This window comes from Thamnophis sirtalis, unplaced genomic scaffold (assembly GCF_051295495.1).
Source record: "Thamnophis sirtalis isolate CommonGarterSnake01/CBP01778 unplaced genomic scaffold, rThaSir2_p1.2 scaffold_15, whole genome shotgun sequence".
NCBI lineage: Eukaryota > Metazoa > Chordata > Lepidosauria > Squamata > Natricidae > Thamnophis > Thamnophis sirtalis.
In genome coordinates, this window is record NW_028261395.1 from 45,451,326 (window position 1) to 45,475,733 (window position 24,408).

General features: G+C 43.2%; 1 protein-coding gene across 2 annotated transcripts; it reads right to left on the reverse strand.

The window, feature by feature from the left end:
• Positions 1–1,227: 1,227 nt before the first annotated feature.
• On the reverse strand, positions 1,228–23,418 carry WRAP73 (WD repeat containing, antisense to TP73). 2 transcript variants are annotated; one of them, XM_087701882.1, is made up of 13 exons: positions 23,367–23,418; positions 21,861–21,972; positions 20,946–21,098; positions 18,339–18,455; positions 11,661–11,733; positions 10,104–10,207; positions 9,843–9,929; positions 7,987–8,121; positions 7,775–7,852; positions 6,463–6,568; positions 5,213–5,338; positions 3,272–3,463; positions 1,228–1,640 (listed from the first exon to the last, which is right to left on the reverse strand). In XM_087701882.1, the coding sequence occupies exons 2-13, from the start codon at positions 21,930–21,932 to the stop codon at positions 1,495–1,497; spliced, it is 1,389 nt and encodes a 462-aa protein (XP_087558008.1). In that variant the 5' UTR covers positions 21,933–21,972; positions 23,367–23,418; the 3' UTR covers positions 1,228–1,494. The 2 variants fall into 2 exon arrangements, with proteins under 2 accessions (XP_087558008.1, XP_087558007.1); XM_087701881.1 differs by lacking the exon at positions 23,367–23,418 and having other exon boundaries at positions 21,861–22,209.
• Positions 23,419–24,408: the final 990 nt, after the last annotated feature.

Below are 24,408 nucleotides of genomic sequence, written 5' to 3' on the forward strand. Positions count from 1 at the left end.
AGGGTTAGCAGGGCGGCGTTTAAGCCGTGATTTATTTCATAAGCCAGGATTCAAGGTTTAGGGTTCTGGGTGGTTTAATGAGTGAAAAGCTTTTCTTGAAAAAAAAGCTTTGAAAACCAGGCTGAAGGTTGCAAAATTTAGCTGGCATTATCTCATCCGCCACGTCAGCGCCAAGAGTGGGCTAGATCCATTTAGGATGGGGATGGAAGACCACACGGAAATCCTACCGCTTCAGCGAGCCTCTCACTTCCATTACTAGCCAAGACAACTATGTGAATTGCACAGGAATTCTCCAGGATTTTTCTCAAAAGGAGAAGGGGGGGGGATCAACAGAAAGGTCGTGTTCCCTATTTTTTCTTGTCTATCTCCTTCCTCCTTTATTTTCCTCTTTCCTTCCTGTTTTCTTTCTTTCCAACTTTCTTTTGCTCTTTCCTTTCTTCCTTCAATATTCCATCCTCCTTCCAATTTCCTTTCTTCCCTCCTTTTTTTTCCTCCTTCCCATATCCTGCTTTTCCTTCCCTATTTCACTTTCCTTCCCTTTCCCTCTCCTTCCCTCACTTCCTTCATTTCCCTCCTCTCTTTCCTTTTTCCTTCCCTTTTCCTCTCCTTCCCTCACTCTTCTTTTCATTTCCTTCCCTTTCTCCCCTTTCCTTTTTCCTTCCCTCTCCCTCCCTTTTCCTCTCCCCCTCCCTCATTTCCTTCCTTCCCTTTCCCTCTCCTTCCCTCACTCCATTCTTTTCTTCATTCCCTCCCCTCTTCTTTCTGTTTTTCTTCCTCTCTCCCTCGCTCATTTCCTCCCTTCCCTTTCCATCTCCTTCCCTCACTCCCTTTTCATTTCCTTCCCTCACTCCCCTCTTATTTCCTTTTTCCTTCCCTCTCCCTCCCTCTTCTTCCTCTTTCCCTCCCTTATTTCCTTCCCTCACTCCCTTCTTTTCTTCATTTCCTTTCCTCACTCCCCTTTCTTTTTCCTTCCCTCACTCCCTCTTTTCTTCCTCTCTCCCTCATTTCCTTTTCTCTTCTTTTCTTTCCTCACTCCCTTTTCTTCCTCACTCCCTTTACCTCTCCTTTCCTTTTTCCTTCCCTTCCCTCCCTCATTATCTATGGGGAGGGAAACACCTAGCTTTCACAGGTCTCCCCCCAATGCACACATTCAATCAAAAGCCAACAAGAAATTGCTCTGCTTTATCTCCCTTCCCAGAATGCAAAAATCGCTGCCTTCTCTTTTCTGCTTTTCATAACAAACACGTTTATTGAAAATCTGAGAAAAAACGCAGGTCGCACGCTATTAAAATCTACATCCTTTTAACTTCCACATCCGGCTTCCAAGACAGCTTCAACCTCTGGCTTATTTTGAGTTTTATGTACAGATTTAAATTGTGTGTGTGTGTGTGTGTCTGTAGAAAACCAGATGAGTGAACAAATCCGAGACTGGCTCGCTTACGTTTTTCTCCCCGGTTTCGGAGAAGCGAAAGTTTTTTAACAACAACGGACGTTTCATTTTTCACTTAGCTTCATTTGGGGTCCACCTGCTTTGCAATTTCCTTCTCTTTCTAAGTAACACAGGCAGAAATTGTCCTTGCTCAAAAGAACGAGGGAGTCCCCACTGGGGTGCCAGGAAAACGAAGTCACCTTGAAGTCACCTGCGCACAAAATTGGAAGTTTATTAGCATTTGTATGCCGCCCATTAATTTAAATCTATTTTAAATTAATCCTTTCCCCCACCCCCTTTTTGCAATAATTTCCAGCATTTCAGGTAAAGCCTTTGAAACAGAGAAGAAGAAAATAAACTCTCTGGTAGCCCAAAAAAAAAAAAGTACTTTTAAGAGGAGCGACCACACCACAGGGAGGGGTCCTCGATATTTTAAACTTTTCCAGCCAAATAAATGCCAGAATTATCACAACGTACAGCTTATTACGTGGTTAATCTTTGGCGAGATTCACAGCCTTTGGGGCTGGTTGGTAGCTCAACAGCTCGAGTCCTAACCAAGGACCTAGGAACTGTTAAGGTAACGTCGGAGGATATAAGCTGTTCCAAGTAGGGCGGTTTTTTGTAGAATCAGAATGGTCAAGTCCGATAAATTTAAAATTTCCAAATAGCGAGGGAGCCCTTTGGGTATTGCTCCAAGGGCTCCAATTACAATCGGGACAACACACGATTTCTTTTCCCACAGTCGCTCAACTTCAATTTGCAAGTCCTGGTACTTTGTGATTTTTTTCTTGCTGCTTAACTTCAATCCGTGCATCTCCAGGTGTTGCAACGTCAATGCACCATACTTTTTTCTTTTCAACTACTGTTATGTCAGGTGTGTTGTGGGCCAAGTGCCTGTCAGTCTGGACTCTGAAGTCCCATAAGATCTTGACTTTCTCATTCTCTAAAACCTTCTCAACCTGATGTTCCCAGTGGTTTTTGCTGTACTCAAATCCAAACGTTTGGCACAATTTCCAGTGAATGATCTTAGCAATGCGGTCATGGCCTTGTAGGTAGTCAGTTTGTGAAATTTTGCTGCACCCACTGATCAAGTGGTCGATGATGATTATTATTATTATCGCAACAACAGAATTGTATCACAGCGGCCAGTTGTTTCGCCGGATTTGGCATTGGTTACTAGTCGGGCCCCACCCAGGGGCCTAGGACGTCGTAACGTATTTTCGTAATATGCGTGCAGATCCAAGCAGTGCGGCTTTTTGCATTTGACTGATGGTGATTCTGTCAATTTTTAACTGTTTTAAATGTCATTCCAGTGCTTTTGGAATAGCACCCAGTGTGCCGATTACCACTGGAATTACCACTGCTGGTTTGTGCCATAATCTTTGAATTTCGATTTTTAAGTCCTGGTATTTTGCTATTTTTTTCATATTCCTTCTCATCGACCCTGCTATCACCTGGTATTGCAATGTCTGTGATTGTGACCTTGTTTTTCTCAACTAGTGTGATGTCTGGTGTATTATGCGTCAGTATTTTGTCTGTTTGTAGGCGAAAATGCCACAAGATCTTGACCATCTGATTTTCGGTGACTTTTTCAGGCTGATGTTCCCACCAGTTTGTTGCTGTTTTAATATTATAATTTTTGCACAAATTCCAATGGATCATTTGTGCTACTGAATTGTGCCGCAATTTATAATCAGTCTGCGCGATTTTTTTTACAGCAGCTGAGTATGTGATCAACAGTTTCATCAGCTTCTTTGCAAAGTCTGCATTATTATTATTATTATTATTATTATTATTATTATTATTATTGTTGTTGTTGTTGTTGTTGTTGTTATTATTTACCTTCCATCGGTATCTGTACAGAGGTACATCCTGCAGCAGACCAGAGATAGATTTTTGCGTTGCCGGTACACAAAGCGAGCCGAGATTCTTTGGGGTCCCACTGGAAATGCTGGACGGGACCCAAATGTTCCAGAACCACGCAGAGTTTCATCTTCTGAACATCCCAGATCCATACGGTATTCGGGAGACTGTCTGTGTTTAAAAAACACACATCCCGAGCCATTAAGAAACACAGGTTCAGCCCCCCAGGCAAAACATATTAATGGCATTTGTAACTCTGTCACTAAATGAACCATTGCTAAGTTGAGGACTTCCTGTATCGATGGGGAGCTGGGATTTTTTTAAAAAAATGCAGGAAGTCCTTGACTTGCAACAGGTTCGCTTAGTGACCAAAGTTACGACAGCACCAAGAACAGAAAAGACAAAATGTGCCCCGCGTAGGATGAACGCAACCGTATATACGGTGACTGTATTTTTTCGGATTATAAGACGCACCTAAATTTAGAAGAGGAAAACAAAACAAAACAAAAAAGGTTTTTGGCCTCTGAGCGCCTCATTTTCGGCCCTTTTCCAGCCTATTTTCTATCTATTTTCAAAGCTTTTTTCAGTCCTTTTTTAAAGATTTTTTGGCCCATTTTTGGCCTGTTTTTGAGGCTTTTTTCAGCCTGTTTTTGAAGCTTTTCTTGGCTAATTTTCAAGGCTTTTATCAGCCCATTTTCAATGCTTTTTTGGGCCATTTTTTCAAAAACAAATGAGCCAAAAAAAGTGTCGAAAATAGGCTGAAAAAAAGTGTTCAAAGTGGGCTGAAAAAAGCCTCAAAACCAGACCAGAAAAAACCTCAAAAACGGGCCAAAAAAGGCCTCAAAAACGGACCAGAAAAAGCCTCAAAAATGGGCCAAAAAAAGCCTCAAAAACGGACCAAAAAAGCCTCAAAAACGGACCAGAAAAAGGCCTCAAAAACGGACCAGAAAAAGCCTCAAAAACGGACCAAAAAAGGCCTCAAAAACGGACCAAAAAAGGCCTCAAAAACAGACCAAAAAACCCCTCAAAAACGGGCCAAAAAAGGCCTCAAAAACGGACCAGAAAAAGCCTCAAAAACGGGCCAAAAAAAAGCCTGAAAAACGGACCAAAAAAAGCCTCAAAAATGGACCAGAAAAAGCCTCAAAAATGGACCAGAAAAAGCCTCAAAAACGGACCAGAAAAAGCCTCAAAAATGGACCAGAAAAAGCCTCAAAAACGGGCCAAAAAAAAGCCTCAAAAACGGACCAAAAAAGGCCTCAAAAACAGACCAAAAAACCCCTCAAAAACGGGCCAAAAAAGGCCGCAAAAACGGACCAGAAAAAGCCTCAAAAACGGGCCAAAAAAAGCCTGAAAAACGGACCAAAAAAAGCCTCAAAAACGGACCAAAAAAAGCCTCAAAAATGGACCAGAAAAAGCCTCAAAAATGGACCAGAAAAAGCCTCAAAAACGGACCAAAAAAGGCCTCAAAAATGTACTAAAAAAAGCCTAAAAAACAGGCCAAAAAACCTTCAAAAATGGCCTGAAAAGAAGCCCCGAAAACGGGCTGAAAAAGGCCGAAAATAGGCCTGAAAAACGAGGTCTGTGGAGGCCAAAATATGGCTGGCCGGTGACGGTCCTTCCGCAATATTCGGTCTATAAGACGCACAGACATTTTTAACCCTTTTGGGAGACAAAAAAGTGCGTCTTATAGTCCGAAAAATACGGTTAAGTAGGAAACGGAGTTCATTCCGGCTGCTATCGACCACCCAACTTTCAGGAATATTAGCCAAGGGGACGGTTTTAATTTCCACCTGTTTAGAATCCTCATAGCAAACGGCGGAAAGGAAGGGCTCGGTTCTGAATCCCTTTGTCCAAAAAGCTCGTTTTGTCGGTGGGACGTGGAGGGAAAGTCAGTTCTGGGCTCGCCCTCAAAATACTCACCGTTTTTGCTTGCCAAGAAACTGTTGTCCGAACTAAACGCTAACACGGCGACGCCAATCCTAGGATTCGCTCGGTCCGTCGGGGGTTCAACATGGTGCAACGAAACGGGGGCTTGGAAAACTTCGTCTGAAATTGAAATTAAAAACAAGATTAACTGCTAGCTTGAACCCCTTTTCACTAAGACCAACTAGGAAACCAGTCTGACAAGTCCTTGACTTATGACCACAATTGAGCCTGTTGCTAAGCGAGACGTCTGTTAAGTAATTTCCCTCCTCCACCCCCCCCCAATTTACGATCTGGCTTGCCACGCTGGTTAAGTGAATCACTGCAGTTAAGTTAGTAACGTGGTTGTTAAGTGGATTTGGCTTGTCAGAAGGTCGCAAAAAATGCGACCCTAGGAAACCGCGACCGTCGTAAGTACGAGTCAGTTGCCAAGCACCTGAATTTTGATCAGGCGGCCACGGGGATGCTGCAGCGGTGCGGAAAACGGTCATCAGTGGCCGCCTAACTTCGTCCGGTTCCTAAACAAGCTGTTGTAAGTCAGGGACCGTCAGTAGAATGGTTAACTCCTGAACTAGCAACCAGGAGGTTGTGAGTTCTAGTCCTCCTTTCAAGCATGCAAACCAGCTGGGTGACATCGGGCAGGGGTGCACAGTGCGATTTAAATTGTTCTGCCCATGCGCAGACCCGAAAAACAAGATGGCGCCTGGGTCGCCAAGGGACTCAAACTACTAGTGGTGGAAACCTTCATTACAGATGCAAACTTTGAGTTTGAGCCGAGGTGGCGCAGTGGTTAGAGTGCAGTACTGCAGCCACTTCAGCTGACTGTTAGCTGCAGTTCGGCGGTTCAAATCTCACCGGCTCAAGGTTGACTCAGCCTTCCATCCTTCCGAGGTGGGTGAAATGAGGACCCAGACTGTGGGGGCGATATGCTGACTCTGTAAACTGCTTAGAGAGGGCTGAAAGCCCTATGAAGCGGTATATAAGTCTAACTGCTATTGCTATTGCTATTGCTATTAACCAGAGCTTAGGTAGATGAAAACCAAATCAATAAATAGTCTTTTCCAATTTCTTTGGCCCACATTTCTTTAATTCGCTTTCCTTCAACCTTGGCAATTTGAGGAAGGGTGGAGTTTTCAGCTCCCAGAATTCCCCAGTCGGCTAGGGGAATCCTGGGAGTTGAAGTCCACCCACCTGAACTCTCCTGCCTCTCGCCAAGGTAAACAACACCACGTGATACCTGGACGTACATTTTGTCTTCCGGCTGAAGAGCGCATTGGCCATCCTCTTGCTGGGTGGGAAGGTCAGCTTCTCCAGGTCCACCGCTGGGGTTTTCTCAACTTCCTTGTAGATCACCTGGACAGGAAGTCAAATCGGGCCGGGGGGGTCATTCACAAAAGCACAGAGGGAATCAACATGGATCTTACAGAATTATAGAGCTGGAAGGGACCTTGGAGGTCTTCTAGTCCAACCCCCTGCTCAAGCAGGAGACCCTGGACCATTTCAATCCATCAATCAGAATAGAGCTGGAAGGGACCTTGGAGGTCTTCTAGTCCAACTCCTGTTCAAGCAAGAGATACTAAATCAAGCAATCAATCAATCAGAATAGAGCTGGAAGAGACCTTGGAGGTCTTCTAGTCCAACCCCCTGCTCAAGCAGGAGATACTATATCAATCAATCAATCAGAATAGAGCTGAAAGGGACTTTGGAGGTCTTCTAGTCCAACTCCTGTTCAAGCAGGAGATACTATAACAATCAATCAATCAGAATAGAGCTGAAAGGGACCTTGGAGGTCTTCTAGTCCAACCCCCTGCTCAAGCAGGAGATACTATATCAATCAATCAATCAGAATAGAGCTGAAAGGGACCTTGGAGGTCTTCTAGTCCAACCCCCTGCTCAAGCAGGAGATACTATATCAATCAATCAATCAGAATAGAGCTGAAAGGGACCTTGGAGGTCTTCTAGTCCAACCCCCTGCTCAAGCAGGAGATACTATAACAACCAATCAATCAGAATAGAGCTGAAAGGGACCTTGGAGGTCTTCTAGTCCAACCCCCTGCTCAAGCAGGAGATACTATATCAATCAATCAATCAATCAGAATAGAGCTGAAAGGGACCTTGGAGGTCTTCTAGTCCAGCCCCCTGCTCAAGCAGGAGATACTATATCAATCAATCAATCAATTAATCAATCAATCAGAATAGAGATGGAAGGGACCTTGGAGGTCTTCTAGTCCAACTTCATGCTCAAGCAGAAGACACTCTACAGTCAGATGCTTGTCCCCTGACTCATATTTATGACCGTTGCCGTGTCCCGTTCATCCCGTTCTGCGACCTTCCGTCAAGCAAAATCCATGGGGAAGCCAGATTCACTTAACGACTGCTGGGTGAGTCCTTTTAACCGCTGCAGGGGATTGACTTAACAACGGCGCCAAAGAAAGCTCATGGAATGGGGCTTAGCAAACGTCTCACTTAGCAGCATCCCTCTCGGGCTCCACGGCGGTCGTAAATCGAGGACCTACCTGGATTGCCTTCCCTAACCTCCCAGAAATCCACAAGGCTTACCGTTTTGGGATTAGCGACGTTGACTGGGTGGTCGAATTCCGCGATCTTCGCCCAGGTCACGTGATTTAAGAGCCGTACCTGGTGGAAAGCAGAAAAGGAAGGCACCATTTTTTGGGGGGTGGGGGATACCCAACCCGTAGTGAAAAAGAAAAAAACGCAATGGGAAACGGGGATATTGGGGGCAGGGGGGGGTCAGCTTTGGCCAAACCCACCTTTCCATCGTAGCTGCCGACCGCCAAGAACTGACTGCTGGGGCTCCAAGCGAGGGATTTCACGCCCAACGACCATTCGTAAGCGCTGTAGGTCGAGAGGAGGCGTCCGTCCAACGAGAAGAACAACACTTTGTACTGGGGAGGGGCGGAGGGGGGAGGAAGAAGAATGACAAACCATTTGTCTGAAGTGGTGTAGAGTTTCCTGCCTAAGCAGGGGGTTGGACTAGAAGACCTCCAAGGCCCCTTCAAACCCTGTCATTCTATGCTACTCTATTCTATGCTATTCCTTATTCTATTCTATTCTATTCTGTATTCCACTCCATTCCATTCTACTCCTCATTCTATTCTATTCTAATTCTAATTCTATTCTATTCTGTATTCCACTCCATTCTATTCCATTCTACTCCACATTCTATTCTATTCTATTCTATTCTGTATTCCACTCCATTCCATTCCACTCCACATTCTATTCTATTCTAATTCTATTCTATTCTGTATTCCACTCCATTCCATTCCACTCCACATTCTATTCTATTCTAATTCTATTCTATTCTGTATTCCACTCCATTCCACTCCACATTCTATTCTATTCTAATTCTATTCTATTCTATTCTATTCTGTATTCCACTCCATTCCATTCCATTCTACTCCACATTCTATTCTATTCTAATTCTATTCTATTCTGTATTCCACTCCATTCCATTCTACTCCACATTCTATTCTATTCTAATTCTATTCTGTATTCCACTCCATTCCATTCTACTCCACATTCTATTCTATTCTATTCTATTCTATTCTATTCTATTCTGTATTCCATTCCATTCCACATTCTATTCTATTCTAATTCTATTCTATTCTGTATTCCACTCCATTCCACTCTACATTCTTTTCTATTCTAATTTTATTCTACTCTATTCGATCCTATTCCTATATTTCCTATATTCTATTTTCTATATTCTATTCTATTCCAATCTATACTGTATTCTATTCGTATTCTATTCTCTATAGAAAATAGAATAGAATAAGAATAGAATGGAATAGAATAGAACAGAGTGGAATAGAATAGAATAGAATAACAGAATAGTATAGAATGGAATAAAATAATTAGAATAGAATAGAATAGTATAGAATAGAATAATTAGAATAGAATAAGAATAGGATAGGATAGAACAGAATAGAATAGTATAGAATGGAATAGAATAATTAGAATAGAATAAGAATAGAATAGAATAGAACAGAACAGAATAAACAGAATAGAAGAATAGTATAGAATGGAATAAAATAATTAGAATAGAATAGAAGAATAGTATAGAATGGAATAGAATAAGAATAGAATAGAACAAACAGAATAGAAGAATAGTATAGAATGGAATAGAATAATTAGAATAGAATAAGAATAGAATAAAATAGAATAACAGAATCGAAGAATAGAATATAGAAAAGAAGAGAAGAGAATCTATTCTATTTTTTATTTTCTATATTCTTATTGTATTCTATTCTACCATCTAAAATGGTAGACTAAGATAAGCAGCTAAGATGATTAAAGTCCTGGAGACTAAAACATACAAACAAGGTTTGCAGGAATTCGGTTTGGCCAGCCGAAAGAAAAGAAGGAGGGGACACGATTGCAGCCTTCCAGTATTTGAGGGGCTGCCCCAAAGACGAAGGGGAGAATTTATTCTCCAAAGCACCAGAAGGGAAGGGAAGAAATAATGGTTGGAAACTAATCCAGGAGAGAAGCAACCTGGAACGAAGGAGAAACTTCCTAACAGTTAACCAGTGGAACCGCTTGCCACCAGAAAACTGCGGGTGCTCCATCACGGGAGGTTTTGAAGGAGAGGCTGGATTTTGCTCACCTCCAGGCAGCTGTCCCATACGGCCACCACGCAGCCGTTGGGGGCCCAGTCGATTCCCGCAGCATCCTGGGTCTCGATTTCAAAATGCTTGAGAAACAAAAGGCAGGGAAATAAGGAAGGTTTCTTCAAGTCAACCCACCTCCCAGCCCCAGAGGGAGGGAAAGAAAATCGGAGAAGGGGACGTCACAGAGCAGGCTGGGAACCCCACAAACCACCAGGGGAAGAGGAGGCCGCGGAGTCCAGGAAAAAGGGGGTTCCTACCCTTAAAAGCTGCCAGTCGCTGCAGACGAAGAGGCTGACGTAATCTTTGCAGTCCCTTCGTTCGATCAGGGCCAGATAGCGACCGTCTTTCGTGAAAGCCAGGCCTGCAAAAATAAAATATAAATGCAATGCAACGTATAAACAATACAGGGAATAAAATAAAACATAAAGTAAAATAGAAAAAAAACAGAAAACAGAAAATAAAACAGAAAATAGGAAATAAAATAGAAAATAAAATAAAATAGAAAACAAAATAGAAAATAAAATAAAATAGAAAATAAAATAAAATAAAATAGAAAAGAAATAGAATAAATAAAATAGAATAAATAAAATAAAATAGAAAAAAGAAAATAAGAATAGAAAATAGAAAATAAAATAGAAAATAAAATAAGAATAAAAAATAGAAAATAAATAGAAAATAGAAAATGAAATAGAAAATAAAATAAAATAGAAAAGAAATAGAATAAATAAAATAAAATAGAAAAAAGAAAATAAGAATAGAAAATAGAAAATAAAATAGAAAATAAAATAAGAATAAAAAAATAGAAAATAAATAGAAAATAGAAAATGAAATAGAAAATAAAATAGAAAATAAAATAAAATAGAAAAGAAATAGAATAAATAAAATAAAATAGAATAAATAAAATAAAATAAAATAGAATAAATAAAATAAAATAAAATAGAAAAAAGAAAATAATAGAAAATAAAATAAGAATAAAAAAATAGAAAATAAATAGAAAATAGAAAATGAAATAGAAAATAAAATAGAAAATAAAATAAAATAGAAAAGAAATAGAATAAATAAAATAAAATAGAATAAATAAAATAAAATAGAATAAATAAAATAAAATAGAATAAATAAAATAAAATAGAAAAAAGAAAATAATAGAAAATAGAAAAGAAAATAGAAAATAGAAAAAATAGAAAAGACATTAGAAAAGAAAATATAAAAAATATATAAAAATAAAATATAAAATAAAACCATAAAATATAAAATATAAAATAAAATCATAAAATATAAAATAAAACCATAAAATATAAAATAAAACCATAAAATATAAAATAAAACCATAAAATATAAAATAAAACCATAAAATCTAAAATAAAACCATAAAATATAAAATAAAATCATAAAATATAAAATAAAATAAAACCATCTTCTTTTAACAACCCCATAATCCCTTGTCGGGTGGAACCTGGGCAACTGAATGGAGCTGGCTGTTTCCTGGCCCTCTGCCCTTCCTGTCCCCAATGAGAAGTTTTGTACAGCAGTTAAATTCTCATTGTGCCCAGAGAGAAATATTTGCCTGTCCCCCAAGAAAAACCTGATTCACTCAACGGCGGGAAGGATTCATTGAACCACCATAGCAAAACAACAAGAACAACAAGTACTAAAATTGGATGTGACTCATTTAAAAACCACCTTTTTTTCTCAGCCGCGGAAGTTCCGTTTCCAATTGTGGTCTACCTGTTAGAGAGGGGGGGGGGATGCAGAAGACTCACTTAAGCTGGGGGGGGGGGGAATAAATAAATCTGAATTTAGTTCACTTCACTCACCCTGCTGGCAAGCTTTGGGGTATTTGATGTAGGAGACGGATTTTGTACACAGCGACCAGACGGTGATCCGCAGCTGTTAGCAGAAGACAGAGGAACGAGAGAGCGATTTAATTTTGCGGATGCGATGAAGGAAGGCCGAGAAATTTCCTAGAGGTTCTTCCCTTCCTGGCCCTCCCTCCATTCGACTCTTAGAATCTGTCTTTATTTCTATTTTTTATTTTTAATCAGCCAGGATTTGCTGCCACGTGAACGATAACTTGGTTTAAAAAATAGACAAATCCAAACAAACCCTAACAAATTTAGGAATTTTTTTTTTGGTGGAAGGAAATGGAGAGAAAAAAGAACATGTGTGTGTGTGTGTGTGTGTGTATGTGTTCATATTCATACACACACACACACCCCATCTTTTAACAACCCCTTAATCCCTGGCAGGGTGGAGTTTTGGGCGACTGAATGGAGCTAGAAGAGCACTGAATGGCCAGATGCCTTTCCTGTCACCGATGTGGAGTTTTGTTCAGCAGATACAGTTCTCATTGTGCTCAGAGACAGAAATATCCGCCTCTACCTTGGATTGAACTCACAGCCTCCTGATTGCGAGGTGAGATAACCACCTCTAGGCCACCGCACCACTACACCTACATCTACACACACACACACACACACACACACACACAACCATTTGTTTAGTAACCAAAGTTACAATGGTGCTGAAAAAAATGGACTTATGGCTGTTTTTCTCGCCACCGTTGCAACTTCCCCACAGTCCCGCGATCAAAATTCGGACCCTTGGCAACCGACTCGTATTTATGATGAGTTGCATGGTCCCTTTTTACGACCGTTTCCGACGAGCAAACCCAACGAGGAAGCCAGATTCGTGCCACAGCCACGTTGCTTAACTTAAGAACGGCAGCGATCCGCTTAACAGCCGCGGCATAGAAGGTGGCAAAACGGAACAAGGGCTCCCTTAACGGCGGTCTTGCTTAGCCCCGGAAACGTCGGTCGTAAATCGAGGACTGCCTGAAAAAGAGCCCGAAGGACCCGACTCCTTTGACCTGCTTTCTGTTTATACCGGTTTTTCCAAAACAGACGGGGGGGGGGGAGGGCTTTCTCCCACTCCCCCAAACCCACATTGCTGGCTTAGCGCACACGCGGCCAGCCTCCCCTCTCCGGGATCGGGGGCCTGGCGCAGCTGCTCTTCGGAAAGGAGAAAACAGCAGCATTGCTGGAATGCCGACAACAGGAGCAGCTGAGGAGCAGCATTTCAAGCGGCTCCAGGGGGAGACGGGGTGGGTGTGGGGAAGGAGGGGGGGGTTGCACCCGTTTTCTGACAACGGCGGGCAGGTGGCGAGGCGTCCCACAAAAACCCCACGCTCCCACCGCCCGGCCTTCCCGAGGGATCTCAACTGTTATCCCAGACTTGACGGGGTCAAATTATTGAGATGTTAGCACGGGAATCCGGGGGGGGGGGGGATTTTGGAGACTGGATAAAATTGTTGGACTGAAACAAAAGAGGGGGGGGAAGGAGGAATGGATGGATAGGTAGATGGGCAGATAGATGATAGATAGATAGATAGATACATAGATAGATAGATAGATGGATGGATGGATGATAGATTAGAGAGAGAGAGAGAGAGAGAGAGAGAAGTAGGGATGGCTGGATGGATGATAGAGATGATAGATGGCTGGCTGGCTGGCTGGCTGGCTGGTAGATTAGAGAGAGAGAGAGAGAAGTAGGGATGGCTGGATGGATGATAGAGATGATAGATGATAGATAGATAGATAGATAGATAGATGGATGGATGGATGGATGGATGGATGGATGGATGGATGGATGGATGGATGATAGATTAGAGAGAGAGAGAGAGAGAAGTAGGGATGGCTGGATGGATGATAGAGATGATAGATGATAGATGGCTGGCTGGCTGGCTGGCTGGCTGGCTGGTAGATTAGAGAGAGAGAGAGAAGTAGGGATGGCTGGATGGATGATAGAGATGATAGATGATAGATGATAGATGATAGATAGATAGATAGATAGATAGATAGATAGATAGATAGATAGATAGATAGATAGATAGGTGATAAGATGGATAGATAGATAGATAGATAGATAGATAGATAGATAGATAGATAGATAGATAGATAGATAGATAGATAGATAGATAGATAGATAGGAGAAAGGGAGCTAGAGATGGATGGATGGATGGATGATAAAGATAAGATAGAGAGAGATAGAGACAGAGATAGAGATGGATGGATGGATGATAGATATAGATAGATGATGGATGGATGGATAGATGGATAGAGATGGATGGATGATAAAGATAAGATAGATAGATAGATAGATAGATAGATAGATAGATAGATAGATAGATAGATAGACAGACAGACAGACAGACAGACAGACAGACAGACAGACAGACAGACAGACAGAGGATAGGGTAGATAGTTGATAGAGAGAGATAGACAAACGATAGAGATGATAGAGCTATGATAGAGGAAGGAAGGAAGGAAGGAAGGAAGGAAGGAAGGAAGGAAGGAAGGAAGGAAGGAAGGAAGGAAGGAAGGAAGGAAGGAAGGAAGGAAGGAAGGAAATCAATTTATTCTCCAAAGCACCTGGAGGCAGGACAAGAAGCTACAGATGGAAACTGATCGAGGAGAGATTCACCCTTAGGAATAAGGAGAACTTTCCTGGCAGGGAGAACAATCGACCCGTGGAACTGCTTGCCACCAGTAACTGTGGCCGCTCCAACCCTGGAAGTCTTTAAGAAGAGACTGGACAGCCGTTTGTCTGAAGTGGTGTAGGGTTTCCTGCCTGAGCAGGGGGTCAGACTAGAAGACCTCCAAGGTCCCTCTAGGCACCTCAAACTCTCTCCGCTTTGCCCCTTTTAAAAGTCGGCCCTTCATTGTTTCCCAAGAAAAGGACACTTGCAGTTATTATCTCCAGCTTGTGGGGTTTTCTTTCCCAGAAAGACGCACGGACGCGACGCAAATATTGCGGCTAAAGCTGATCTGAAAAACTCTCCGCCTTCTCCGCTCCCGAAAACAGCAGGACGAGGATCAGGAGGAAGCCTAAACTAACGTGTCATTTCCCTCTTCGCGGCGCTGAATGGTTGCGCCGGCGCTGCGAGACTCCATTTGCAAAAAAGGAAAAAGGGGGGGGGGGAAATGCCTTTTAAATGCGATTTCGGGCAGCGAGTTACGACAGGCCCTGATGAGATTGGCGGGAAACCTCAATTTACACCCGAGCTGGAAGCTAGAAGGGCAGATTTGATTCCTCCGCCAGGCGGCCACGGACGTCACGGGGCTTCCCAGGCGGGTTTCGAAGCGCCTTTGATTCCCGTGTGCGGCTCCGTCGAGCCACTAGGCCGCAAACCACGACAAGGAGCCATGATGGCTTCCTTCAGGCCCCTCGTGAAGCAACCGGGCCTGTCCGCGGGTGTCCAGAGAAGTTAAAATGGCCGCTGGAAACGTGCCACTGAAGCCATGCGGTTGGACTCGGCTTCCGACCACGTTTCAGCCCCAAGTATATGTTGTTAAGCGAGGAAATGTGTTGTTTTTCCCCGTTTTATGCCACATTTCTTAAGTGAATCCCTCATTCGTCTTTTAATGAGCTCATAATCCCTTGCGGGGTGGAATCTGAATGGAGCTGAGTGTTTCCTGGCCAGATGCCTTTCCCTGTCGCCAGTGCGGAGTTTTGTTCGGCAAATATATTCTCCTTGTGCACACAGAGAGAGAAATGTCTGCCTCTCGCTAGAATTGAATTCACAGCCTCCTGACTGTGAAGTGAGGGCTCCGCCTCTTAGGCCATCGCACCGCTCTTAAGTGAATCACTGCGGTTGTTAAATTAGTCACATGGTCGTTAAACAAATCGGGCTTCCCTGTTGACTTTGCTTCCAAGAAGGTCACAAAAAGGGAAATCCCGTGACTTCAGGACACAGCGACCGTTGTAAATGTGAGTCAGTTGTCAAACATCCTGAGGTAAATCACCTAACCAGGGTCGTAAGTCCAAAAAACAGTGATGGGTCACTTTTTTCAAGGCCGTCGTAACTTTGAATGGTCACTAAGTGAACTGTTGTTAAGTTGAGGACTCCCTGCCTCTCTAGAGCGACCGGTCAAAGTTACGGCAGCCCTGAAAAATATGACTTACCACCCCTTTCCACACTTACGACAGCTGCAGCATCCCCATGGTCACGTGATCCAAATTTGGACGCTGGCCAACCGATTCCTATTTATGACGGAGTCACGCAATCCCCCGTTTGCGACCTTCCAACGAACAAAGTCAACAGGGCAGTTAAATTCACTTAACAACCACGGGACCAATTTAAGAACGGCAACAATTCGCTTAAGAAAAGCAGCAAGAAACATCGTAACACGGGGACCGAACTCCCTCCACACTTCCTCACTTAACCAACGTAAATGTTGGGGGGACTCAATTGTGGTCGTACGTCGAGGAGTGACCCCTCCCTATCTATCTACCATCTATCTATCTATCTATCTATCTATCTATCTATCTATCTATCTATCTATCTATCTATCTATCATCTATCTATCTATCATCTATCTATCTATCATCTATCTATCATCTATCTATCTATACCTATCTATCTATGTATCTGTCATCTATATCTATCTATCTATCTATCATCTATCTATCATCTATCTATTATCAATCTATCTATCTATCTATCTATCTATCATCCATCTATCTACTATCTATCTATCATCTATATCTATCTATCTATCTATCTATCATCTATCTATCTATCATCTATCTATGTATCTATCATTATCATCTATCTCTATCTATTTATTGATCTATCTATCTCTATCTATTTATTGATCTATCTATCTCTATTTATTGATCTATCTATCTATCTCTATCATCTATTTATCTATCTATCATCTATCAATCATCTCTATCATCCATCCAGCCATCCTTACTTCTCTCTCTCTCTCTCTAATCTATCATCCCTCCCTCCCTCCATCTATTATCTATCTATCTATCTATCTATCTATCTATCTATCTATCTAATCTGCCCATCTATCTATCCATCCATCCCTACTTCCCTCCCTCCCTCCCTCTCTCTCTACGTATCTATCTATCATCTATCTATCTCTATCTATTTATTGATCTATCTATCTATCTATCTATCTATCTATCTATCTATCTATCTATCTATCTATCTATCTATCTATCATCTATATATATATTGCGACATGCCTGAGAGACACAGGGGCTTCTCTGCAAACCCTAACCCTCTCCCATCGACTCTGAGATCTGGGGTGTCCGTCCAGCCACCAGTTCAAATCCCAGGTTATCCCATCCAGCTGTCGGTCGAAGTTATTATATCCCCTTGTTTACGGTCCCGGAGTAAGTCTCCCCACGCAGCAGGGCAGCTGGCTGCATGCGAGCCCACCGGGGTCAACTCAAGTTGCTTCAGCCTGAGAAGAAATATTTCCCCGTCCGCCCCCGTCCCCATTTGCCACGAGGGAGCAGACCCTAACCCCTTCCAAAGATTCTGGAAAGAGGGCAGAGAAGAGCAACAAAGAGGATTAGGGGACTGGAGGCTAAAACATAGGAAGAACGGTTGCAGGAACTGGGTAGGTCTAGTTTAATGAAAAGAAGGACCAGGGGAGACAGGATAGCAGTCTTCCAATATCTCAGGGGTTGCCCCAAAGAAGATTTGGGAGTCAAGCTATTCTCCAAGGCACCTGGAAAGCAGGTTAAGAATCAACGGATGGAGGTTTGTGGAAGAAATTTAGAAATAAGGAGAAACTTCCTATCCGTGAGAACGACTAAACCGTGGAACTCCTTGCCACCAGAAGTTGTGGGTTGCTCCAAAACACTGGAGGTTTTCAAGAAGACCATTTGTCTGAAATAAATAAATAGGCTAACAGAGTTCGAAGGGACCTTGGAGGCCTTCTAGTCCAACCCCACTGCTTAGGCAGGAAATCCTACACCACTTCAGACAAATGGTTATCTCAATGCTACACAGGGTTTCCTGCTTGAGCTGGGGGTTGGACTAGAAGACCTCCAAGGTCCCTTCCAACTCTGTTATTCTGTATTTCCTTCCTTCCTAATTTCTTTTTCTATTCTCCTTCTTTCCCCTTCCTTCCAAATTTCTTTTTCTATTCTCCTTTCCCCCCTTCCTTCCTAATTTCTTTTTCTATTTTTCTTTCCCCCCTTTTGTTCCTTTCTAGTTTCTTTTTCTATTTTCATTCTTTCCCCTTCCTTCCTTCCTTCCTTCCTTCCTTCCTAATTTCTTTTTCTATTCTCCTTTTCCCACTTTTGTTCCTTTCTAGTTTCTTTTCTGTCCATAAAATATGTGTTTTTATACTGGATTTTTTTTTTAAATTAACTTTTAATCGTTTCCTTTGTCACTTTTAACTTTCTTTTCTTTTTTAAAAAAATTAGAGGTTCTACGAGACTTAAAACCATTTTTAAGGAGCTTTGGGGGAGATGCTCCATTCCCGAAGACCAAATTTGGCTGCTTAATTAACTTTGGGGAATGTTTTCCTACAATTCCACCCACCCACCCACCCTAAAACCTAGATAGTCAGGTACAGCTGTTCCTCTATTTTTTTTTAAATGGCAATAACAAGCTATTTAGAGGGCTCGGGGGCGGACGGGAGCCTCACAGCTCCTGGGAGTGGAGACCCCAGGTTTCCCACACTCACGTGGAACTCGACCGTGTTCAGGATGTGACGTCCGTCGGGACTCCAGGACGAAGCCACCAAGCCGGCCGAGCCTTCGTCGATTTTGCAGTGCCAATCGGGCTGCTCCAACGACCAGACCTTAAGCGAGGCAAGGGATAAGAATCAGCCGTGAAAAAAAACGCCGTCTTTTAATCAACGAGAGGACTCCTGCCCTGGGGTTGGACTAGACGACCTCCGAGGTCCCCTCTAGCAGCTGTAGGATTCTATGATATATTTTTTCCCCCCAGTTTCCGAATATATTCACCGCGATCATGAAGGACTGTTGCTGGGCCCCGCTACAAAAGTAAGTTTTCTTTCTTTCTCTCTTTTTGTAGAACACCATACAGGCCGTCCTCAACTTACGACCACGTGTTTAGTGACCGTCCCCATAGTTACGATGGGGCTGGGGGGAAAAAATGAACGGGCAACTTAACAACTGTGTTTGCATACATGTCACTTTCCTTATGACTGCCGTTAAGAAGGTTTGCGAAAGGCTGAACGGCCGTCTCGCTTAACGACGGCCCCAACTGTGGTCGTAAGTCGAGGACTAATGATAAATGGAGGCATTTTGGTGTTTTTAAAGAAGCAGGGAGGGGCTTTCTCTCTTTCCGCCCCCCCTCCCCAAATGTTAGGTCAGCTACAGATGCTGACAGATGTTGTGCAAAAGTTTGTTGTCTTTTAGAGGGGGGGGAATTAGGACGGCGTGAATTTTCCTACATTTTCCTTTTAAAAAAATAAATGGCAAACGCTTCTTCTTTTTTTAATGAAACATCCATTTATTTTTATATATTGACTAGACGCTATTTAGTATTTTTTATTATGGAATTGTAATTGTCAATTGTCCTTGACGGGGGGCAACATTGAGCGCAACATTTATGTCGCTCAGTGAGAAATGAGCTCGGTCCCGTTTTACGACCCTTCCTGCCACGTTTGTGAACGTGAATCGCCGCCGTCGTTAAACGAGTCGCGCGGTCCTTAAGTGAATCTGGTTCCCCCTTTGGCTTTGCACGTCGGAAGGTCGCAAATGCGGCCGTCATGAATGCGAGTCCATTGCCAAGGCTCTGAATTTCGACGGGGGGCTGCTGCAACGGTCATTAAGTGTGAAAAGCAGTCGTAAGCTCTCTTTCTTCAGTGCCGCAGCAACCTCGGTCACTAAACGAACTGTCATAAGCCCAGGATTACCGTTACATTGGAAGAGGATCCCAGAATGCCTTTTACAGCCAGGTAAGCCTCTGTTAGGAAAGGTGCGACTTTATCTTTCAAAATTTGCAAAATTCGTGACTTTTTCAGGGGAGGGAAAATATCCATTTTTTTCTGTTCGTTTGAAGAAGTTCAACTTCTCTCCACCAGAGGGAGCTAGCTCCCTTTTCTTCTTGAAATGGGCTGCAAAAACTGATTCCAACTCCCCCCCCCCATTCACCCCCCACCTCTCTCTTTTTGGTTCTGTTTCCCCTTGCAACTTTTAACCTTTATTATAACCTTTATTTTTATTTTAATGCTAGCTTTATTTGTCCTAACCCTGTATTATAAAGGAAAAGCCCTGATTTCAGCAATTGAATTAGTTCCAAGTGTTTTCACTCTACCCCCCTCCCCAGAAGCGTCAAGAGAAGGGATACCACCATTAATTTCTAATGTGGGGTTTTCCCCCTTACCAGAGGGAGCCCCCACTTGTGGAGTACTGTGAAGCCGTTTACTATGGCGACTCCACTGCGCTGCACAGTAGAAGCCGTTTGGCGGCAGGACGGTAGAAGCCGCTGTAAGGGCACAACAGGCTGTATCTTAGCAGAATACACACACCGAGGGTGTTAGAGGTGTACCCCCACCCCCAGACTTTGTTTCCAGAGAGTAAGTCATCTGTGTACCAAGTTTGGTTGAAATTGCTTGAGGCGTTCCAGAGTTATGCTGGGACACGCATACACACCGAGCTGGGAGAAGGGGAGGAGGAGGAAAGGAAGAGGAAGGAGGAGAAGGAGGAGGAGGAGGAGGAGGAGGAGGAGGAGGAGGAGGAGGAGGAGAGAAGAAGTGGAGGAGGAGGTGGAGAGGAGAAGCAGAAGGAGAAGAAGAAGAGAAGAAGAAGGAGGAGGAGGAGGAGGAGAAGGAGAAGAAGTGGAGGAGGAGGTGGAGAGGAGAAGCAGAAGGAGAAGAAGAGGAGGGGAGAAGGGGAGGAGGAGAAGAAGAGGAAGAAGAAGAAGGGGAAGGGGAGGAGAAGGAGGAGGAGGAGAAGAAGAAGTGGAGGAGGAGGTGGAGAGGAGAAGCAGAAGGAGAAGAAGAGGAGGGGAGAAGGGGAGGAGGACAAGAAGAGGAAGAAGAAGAAGGGGAAGGGGAGGAGAAGGAGGAGGAGGAGAAGGAGGAGGAGGAGAAGAAGAAGTGGAGGAGGAGGTGGAGAGGAGAAGCAGAAGGAGAAGAAGAGGAGGGGAGAAGGGGAGGAGGAAAAGGAGAAGAAGAGGAAGAAGAAGGGGAAGGGGAAGGGGAGGAGAAGGAGGAGGAGGAGAAGGAGGAGGAGAAGAAGAAGAAGAAGGAGGAGGAGGAGGAGGAAAAGGAGGAGGATAGATGAGGGACAATAACCATTGCAAAAACCAAGGTACTCACCTGCACAATTCCACGTTTATACATGGCGCAAAAGATAAATAAGGAGTCGGAAGACCACTCAATGTGCTGGATTTGATCCAGGCAGGTAAACAGCTGCAAAATTTGAAGGCTGTTGACATCTCGGATCACCAAACGGTATTGCACGGCAGATGCCTGAAAATCATAATTTTAAGCATAATTTTAATCGTGAATGACCCTAAAGACAGAGACGCTCTGCTTATCTTTAAAAACCTCTGATATTTCTATCCTTAATTCTCAAAACGCTCAGAATTTTGCTCCCTCCAGTCTCAACATGCAAAGCTGATACCAAGAGGTTATGGCTATCATAAAAGGGAAAGGTTCCCCTCGCACGTATGTGCTAGTCGTTCTTCACTCTAGGGGGCGATGCTCATCTCCGTTTCAAAGCCGAAGAGCCAGCGCTGTCCGAAGACGTCTCCGTGGTCACGTGGCCGGCATGACTCAACTCCCAAAGCCGCATCGAATGCTGTTCCCTTCCCACCAAAATTAGTGGTTCCTATTTTTCTACTTGCATTTTTTCACCTGCTTTCGAACTGCTCGGTTGGCAGAAGCTGGGACAAGTCACGGGGGCTCAATCCATTACGCGGTGCTAGGGATTCGAACCGCCAAACTGCCGATCTTTTCTGATCGACAAGCTCAGCGTCTTAGCCACTGAGCCACCTTATGGGCACCGTAGGATCCTGCATAAATCACGATTTATTTTTTTGACTCAGCCGTATTGCACAAACCACAGCAAGGCCAGCTTACCCGACAAACCAGGGTTTAATGCAATGTCACCCCCTCGGCATAAACTGGCAGAAAAAGGCACATTTGTAAGGATTCCCCAAGCAAAAAAAGACACATACAAACCCCAATCAACACTGCACCCTTTGAACCCACAAAATTGTCTTTGCTCACCAGGTATTTCCCATCCGGGGAAAATGTGCACAAGTGGTTGGAAGCTTTGAAAAGTTCAGAAAAATCCACCATGGCCCAACTTCACGGAGAAACAGGCCTTCTGTTGCAGGAACTGAAATACAGTTTTAAAAAAAAAAGTTTATTTACCAAGGAAAAACAAAAAGACGTTGAGATACAGTCCTATCCAAAAAAAAGAAAAAAAGAACCTCATTTCATTAAATAAATAAGTATATTATCCAAAAGACAAGACACTTTCCTTTCAAATTAAACAGCGAGAGGATAACAGAAACAGACAAAATAATTATATTATTTCACAAAAAGACGTTGATACAGTCCTATCAAAAAAAAAAGAGAACCTCATTTCATTAAATAAATAAGAATATTATCCAAAAGACAAGACACTTTCCTTTCAAATTAAACAGTGAGAGGATAACAGAAAGACAAAATAATTATATTATTTCAGCTCCCCCCCTCCAAAATAATCAGAAAATAAGGCAATTTCTGCTCCCCCCCTCCTCCAATTTTGCAAGAATGCAGAATAACAACAATTTTTTAAAAAGCGAGTGCATTAAATGGAGATTATAAAAGCCCCCCATCTCCAAAATGACACCCCCCCCAAAATGAAGCAAGCTCTAATTCTGCAGAGCGAGAAGGGGCCCCCCTAAATAAAAAAATATTAAATCAACCCTAAATTGCACCGTAAAAAGTATGCATGAAAAAGAAAATTTGAAGACAAGATGAATAGGGGGGGGGGTTCCCCATAAAGGAAGGCGAAGAACGGGGGGGGGACCCCAAAATAGAATTAATAACCCCCACATGGACAAAATAATTGAAAATAAATGAAAAATATGGAAGGATCGTTTTAAAAAGTTCTTCTTTTAAGAGGAAGTGCTGCATTTCAAAAGGGGGAAAGGGGATCTCTACGTTTCATATTAATCTAGGGGGGGGGGAATAGGTCTCCCCTAAAATATGTATTTAGGGAGCCCACCCACCCACCCAATTTTTTCTCCCCTTTTAAAAAAAGCACTTTTTAAAAGGATGCCCTCCAGACACCCCAGGAAGCTGGAAAGTTGCCAATTAGCCATGATTTAACCTCTTATAAAAAAATAATTATCATTGAATAAGCCTTGGGATGATGAATTCCAATTATGAATAATGGAAAAATAATGCCAATTATTTCCAACCCAGGAGTTTTAAATAAAGCTGAATATTTCTTTTAAAATAAAGAAAAGGGGAAGGAAGAGCTCCTAATTTTTTGGGGGGAGGGGGGGAGGGATAGAAAATTGGGGAGATGCCCCCCCAGAGGGACAGCCTCAAAGGGGGGGTGGAAAAAAAGAGGAGGGGTCCCCCAATTATTAGAGACCCCCCCTTAAGTACAAAGGGGGTTTGAATACAGCCCCCCCCGTTCAGCCTGGCAAGGGGAAAGGAGGGGGGGAAGGGAGCCCCTCCCCATAAATTGGGGGGCTGGGTAAGAGAGGGGGGGTTGAGTGGGCGGGGCTTCAGCACCCTCAGGCGACGCGGGGTCCCCTCAGTTTGGCGGCCGCCGCTCCCGCCTGCCGCCGCCTCTGGCCCGCTTCGACGGCGTCAACCAATCAGAAACCTCTCTTTCCTCCCCGCTCACCCCCGGCCGGAAGAGGCGGGAGAAGAAAAGGCCGGAAAGAGCAAAGGCACGATGGGAAATGTAGTTCGGCGGGGGGGGGGGGAAGAGAGAGACAGAGACGCAGGTCTGCAGGCTTAGGGAAGGGGGTGGCGTTGTGATTGCTTTTATTTTCTGCAAATTGAAGCGGTTTTGTTTTTTTTAAGCTTTTAAATTTATTTATTTATTTTACAAAAATTAAAATGTAAGTGTATTTCCAATGGGGCCCATTAATTATCATAATATCCGGGATGCGTTGGATAATCTAACAGGAATTTCTCCTTAATTCCAGGTTCTTTCTCTCTTTTAATGATCTTCCCACCTGTTGCTTCTGGTCCTGCCTTCAGGTACTTTGGAGAACAGGTGGACACCCCCCCCTTCTTCGGGGCAGCCCCTCAAATACTGGAAGACTGCTTAACAGAATCACAGAGTTGGAAGGGACCTTGGAGGTCTTCTAGTCGACCCCCTGCTTAAGCAGGAAACCCTACACCACTTCAGACAAAGGGTTATCCAACATGTTCTTACAATCCACCAAGGATGGCGCACCCACAAGTTCTAGTGGCAACTTCTGTTCCACTGGTTAATTCTTCTCACTGGTCAGGAAGTTTCTCCTTAGTTCTAAGTTGCTTCTCTCCTTGATTAGTTTCCACCCATTGCTTCTTGTCCTGCCCTCAGGTACTTTGGAGAATAAATGAGGGATAAACTGCCCATCTTCTTTGGGGAAGCCTCTCAAATATTGGAATATTGCTATCGTATCCCCCTAATCCTTCTTTTCATTATATTAGACATCCCCAATTCCTGCAACGTATATATATATGTATGTATGTGTGTGAGTAGATAGAATGATAGATAGATAGATAGATAGATAGATAGATAGATAGATAGATAGATAGATAGATAGATAGATAGATA

What these genes read in the sequence shown, in the direction of transcription:
- WRAP73 (XM_087701882.1), bottom strand. Translation starts at nt 21,932, where the DNA reads ATGGTGGATTTTTCTGAACTTTTCAAAGCTTCCAACCACTTGTGCACA. An exon ending in CCCCAAAGCTTGCCAGCAGG is followed by an intron (nt 10,208 to 11,660) that starts GTGAGTGAAGTG and finishes TTATTTTTGCAG; the next exon opens with GCCTGGCTTTCACGAAAGAC. An exon ending in CTTCAGCCGGAAGACAAAAT is followed by an intron (nt 5,339 to 6,462) that starts GTACGTCCAGGT and finishes TTTCAATTTCAG; the next exon opens with ACGAAGTTTTCCAAGCCCCC.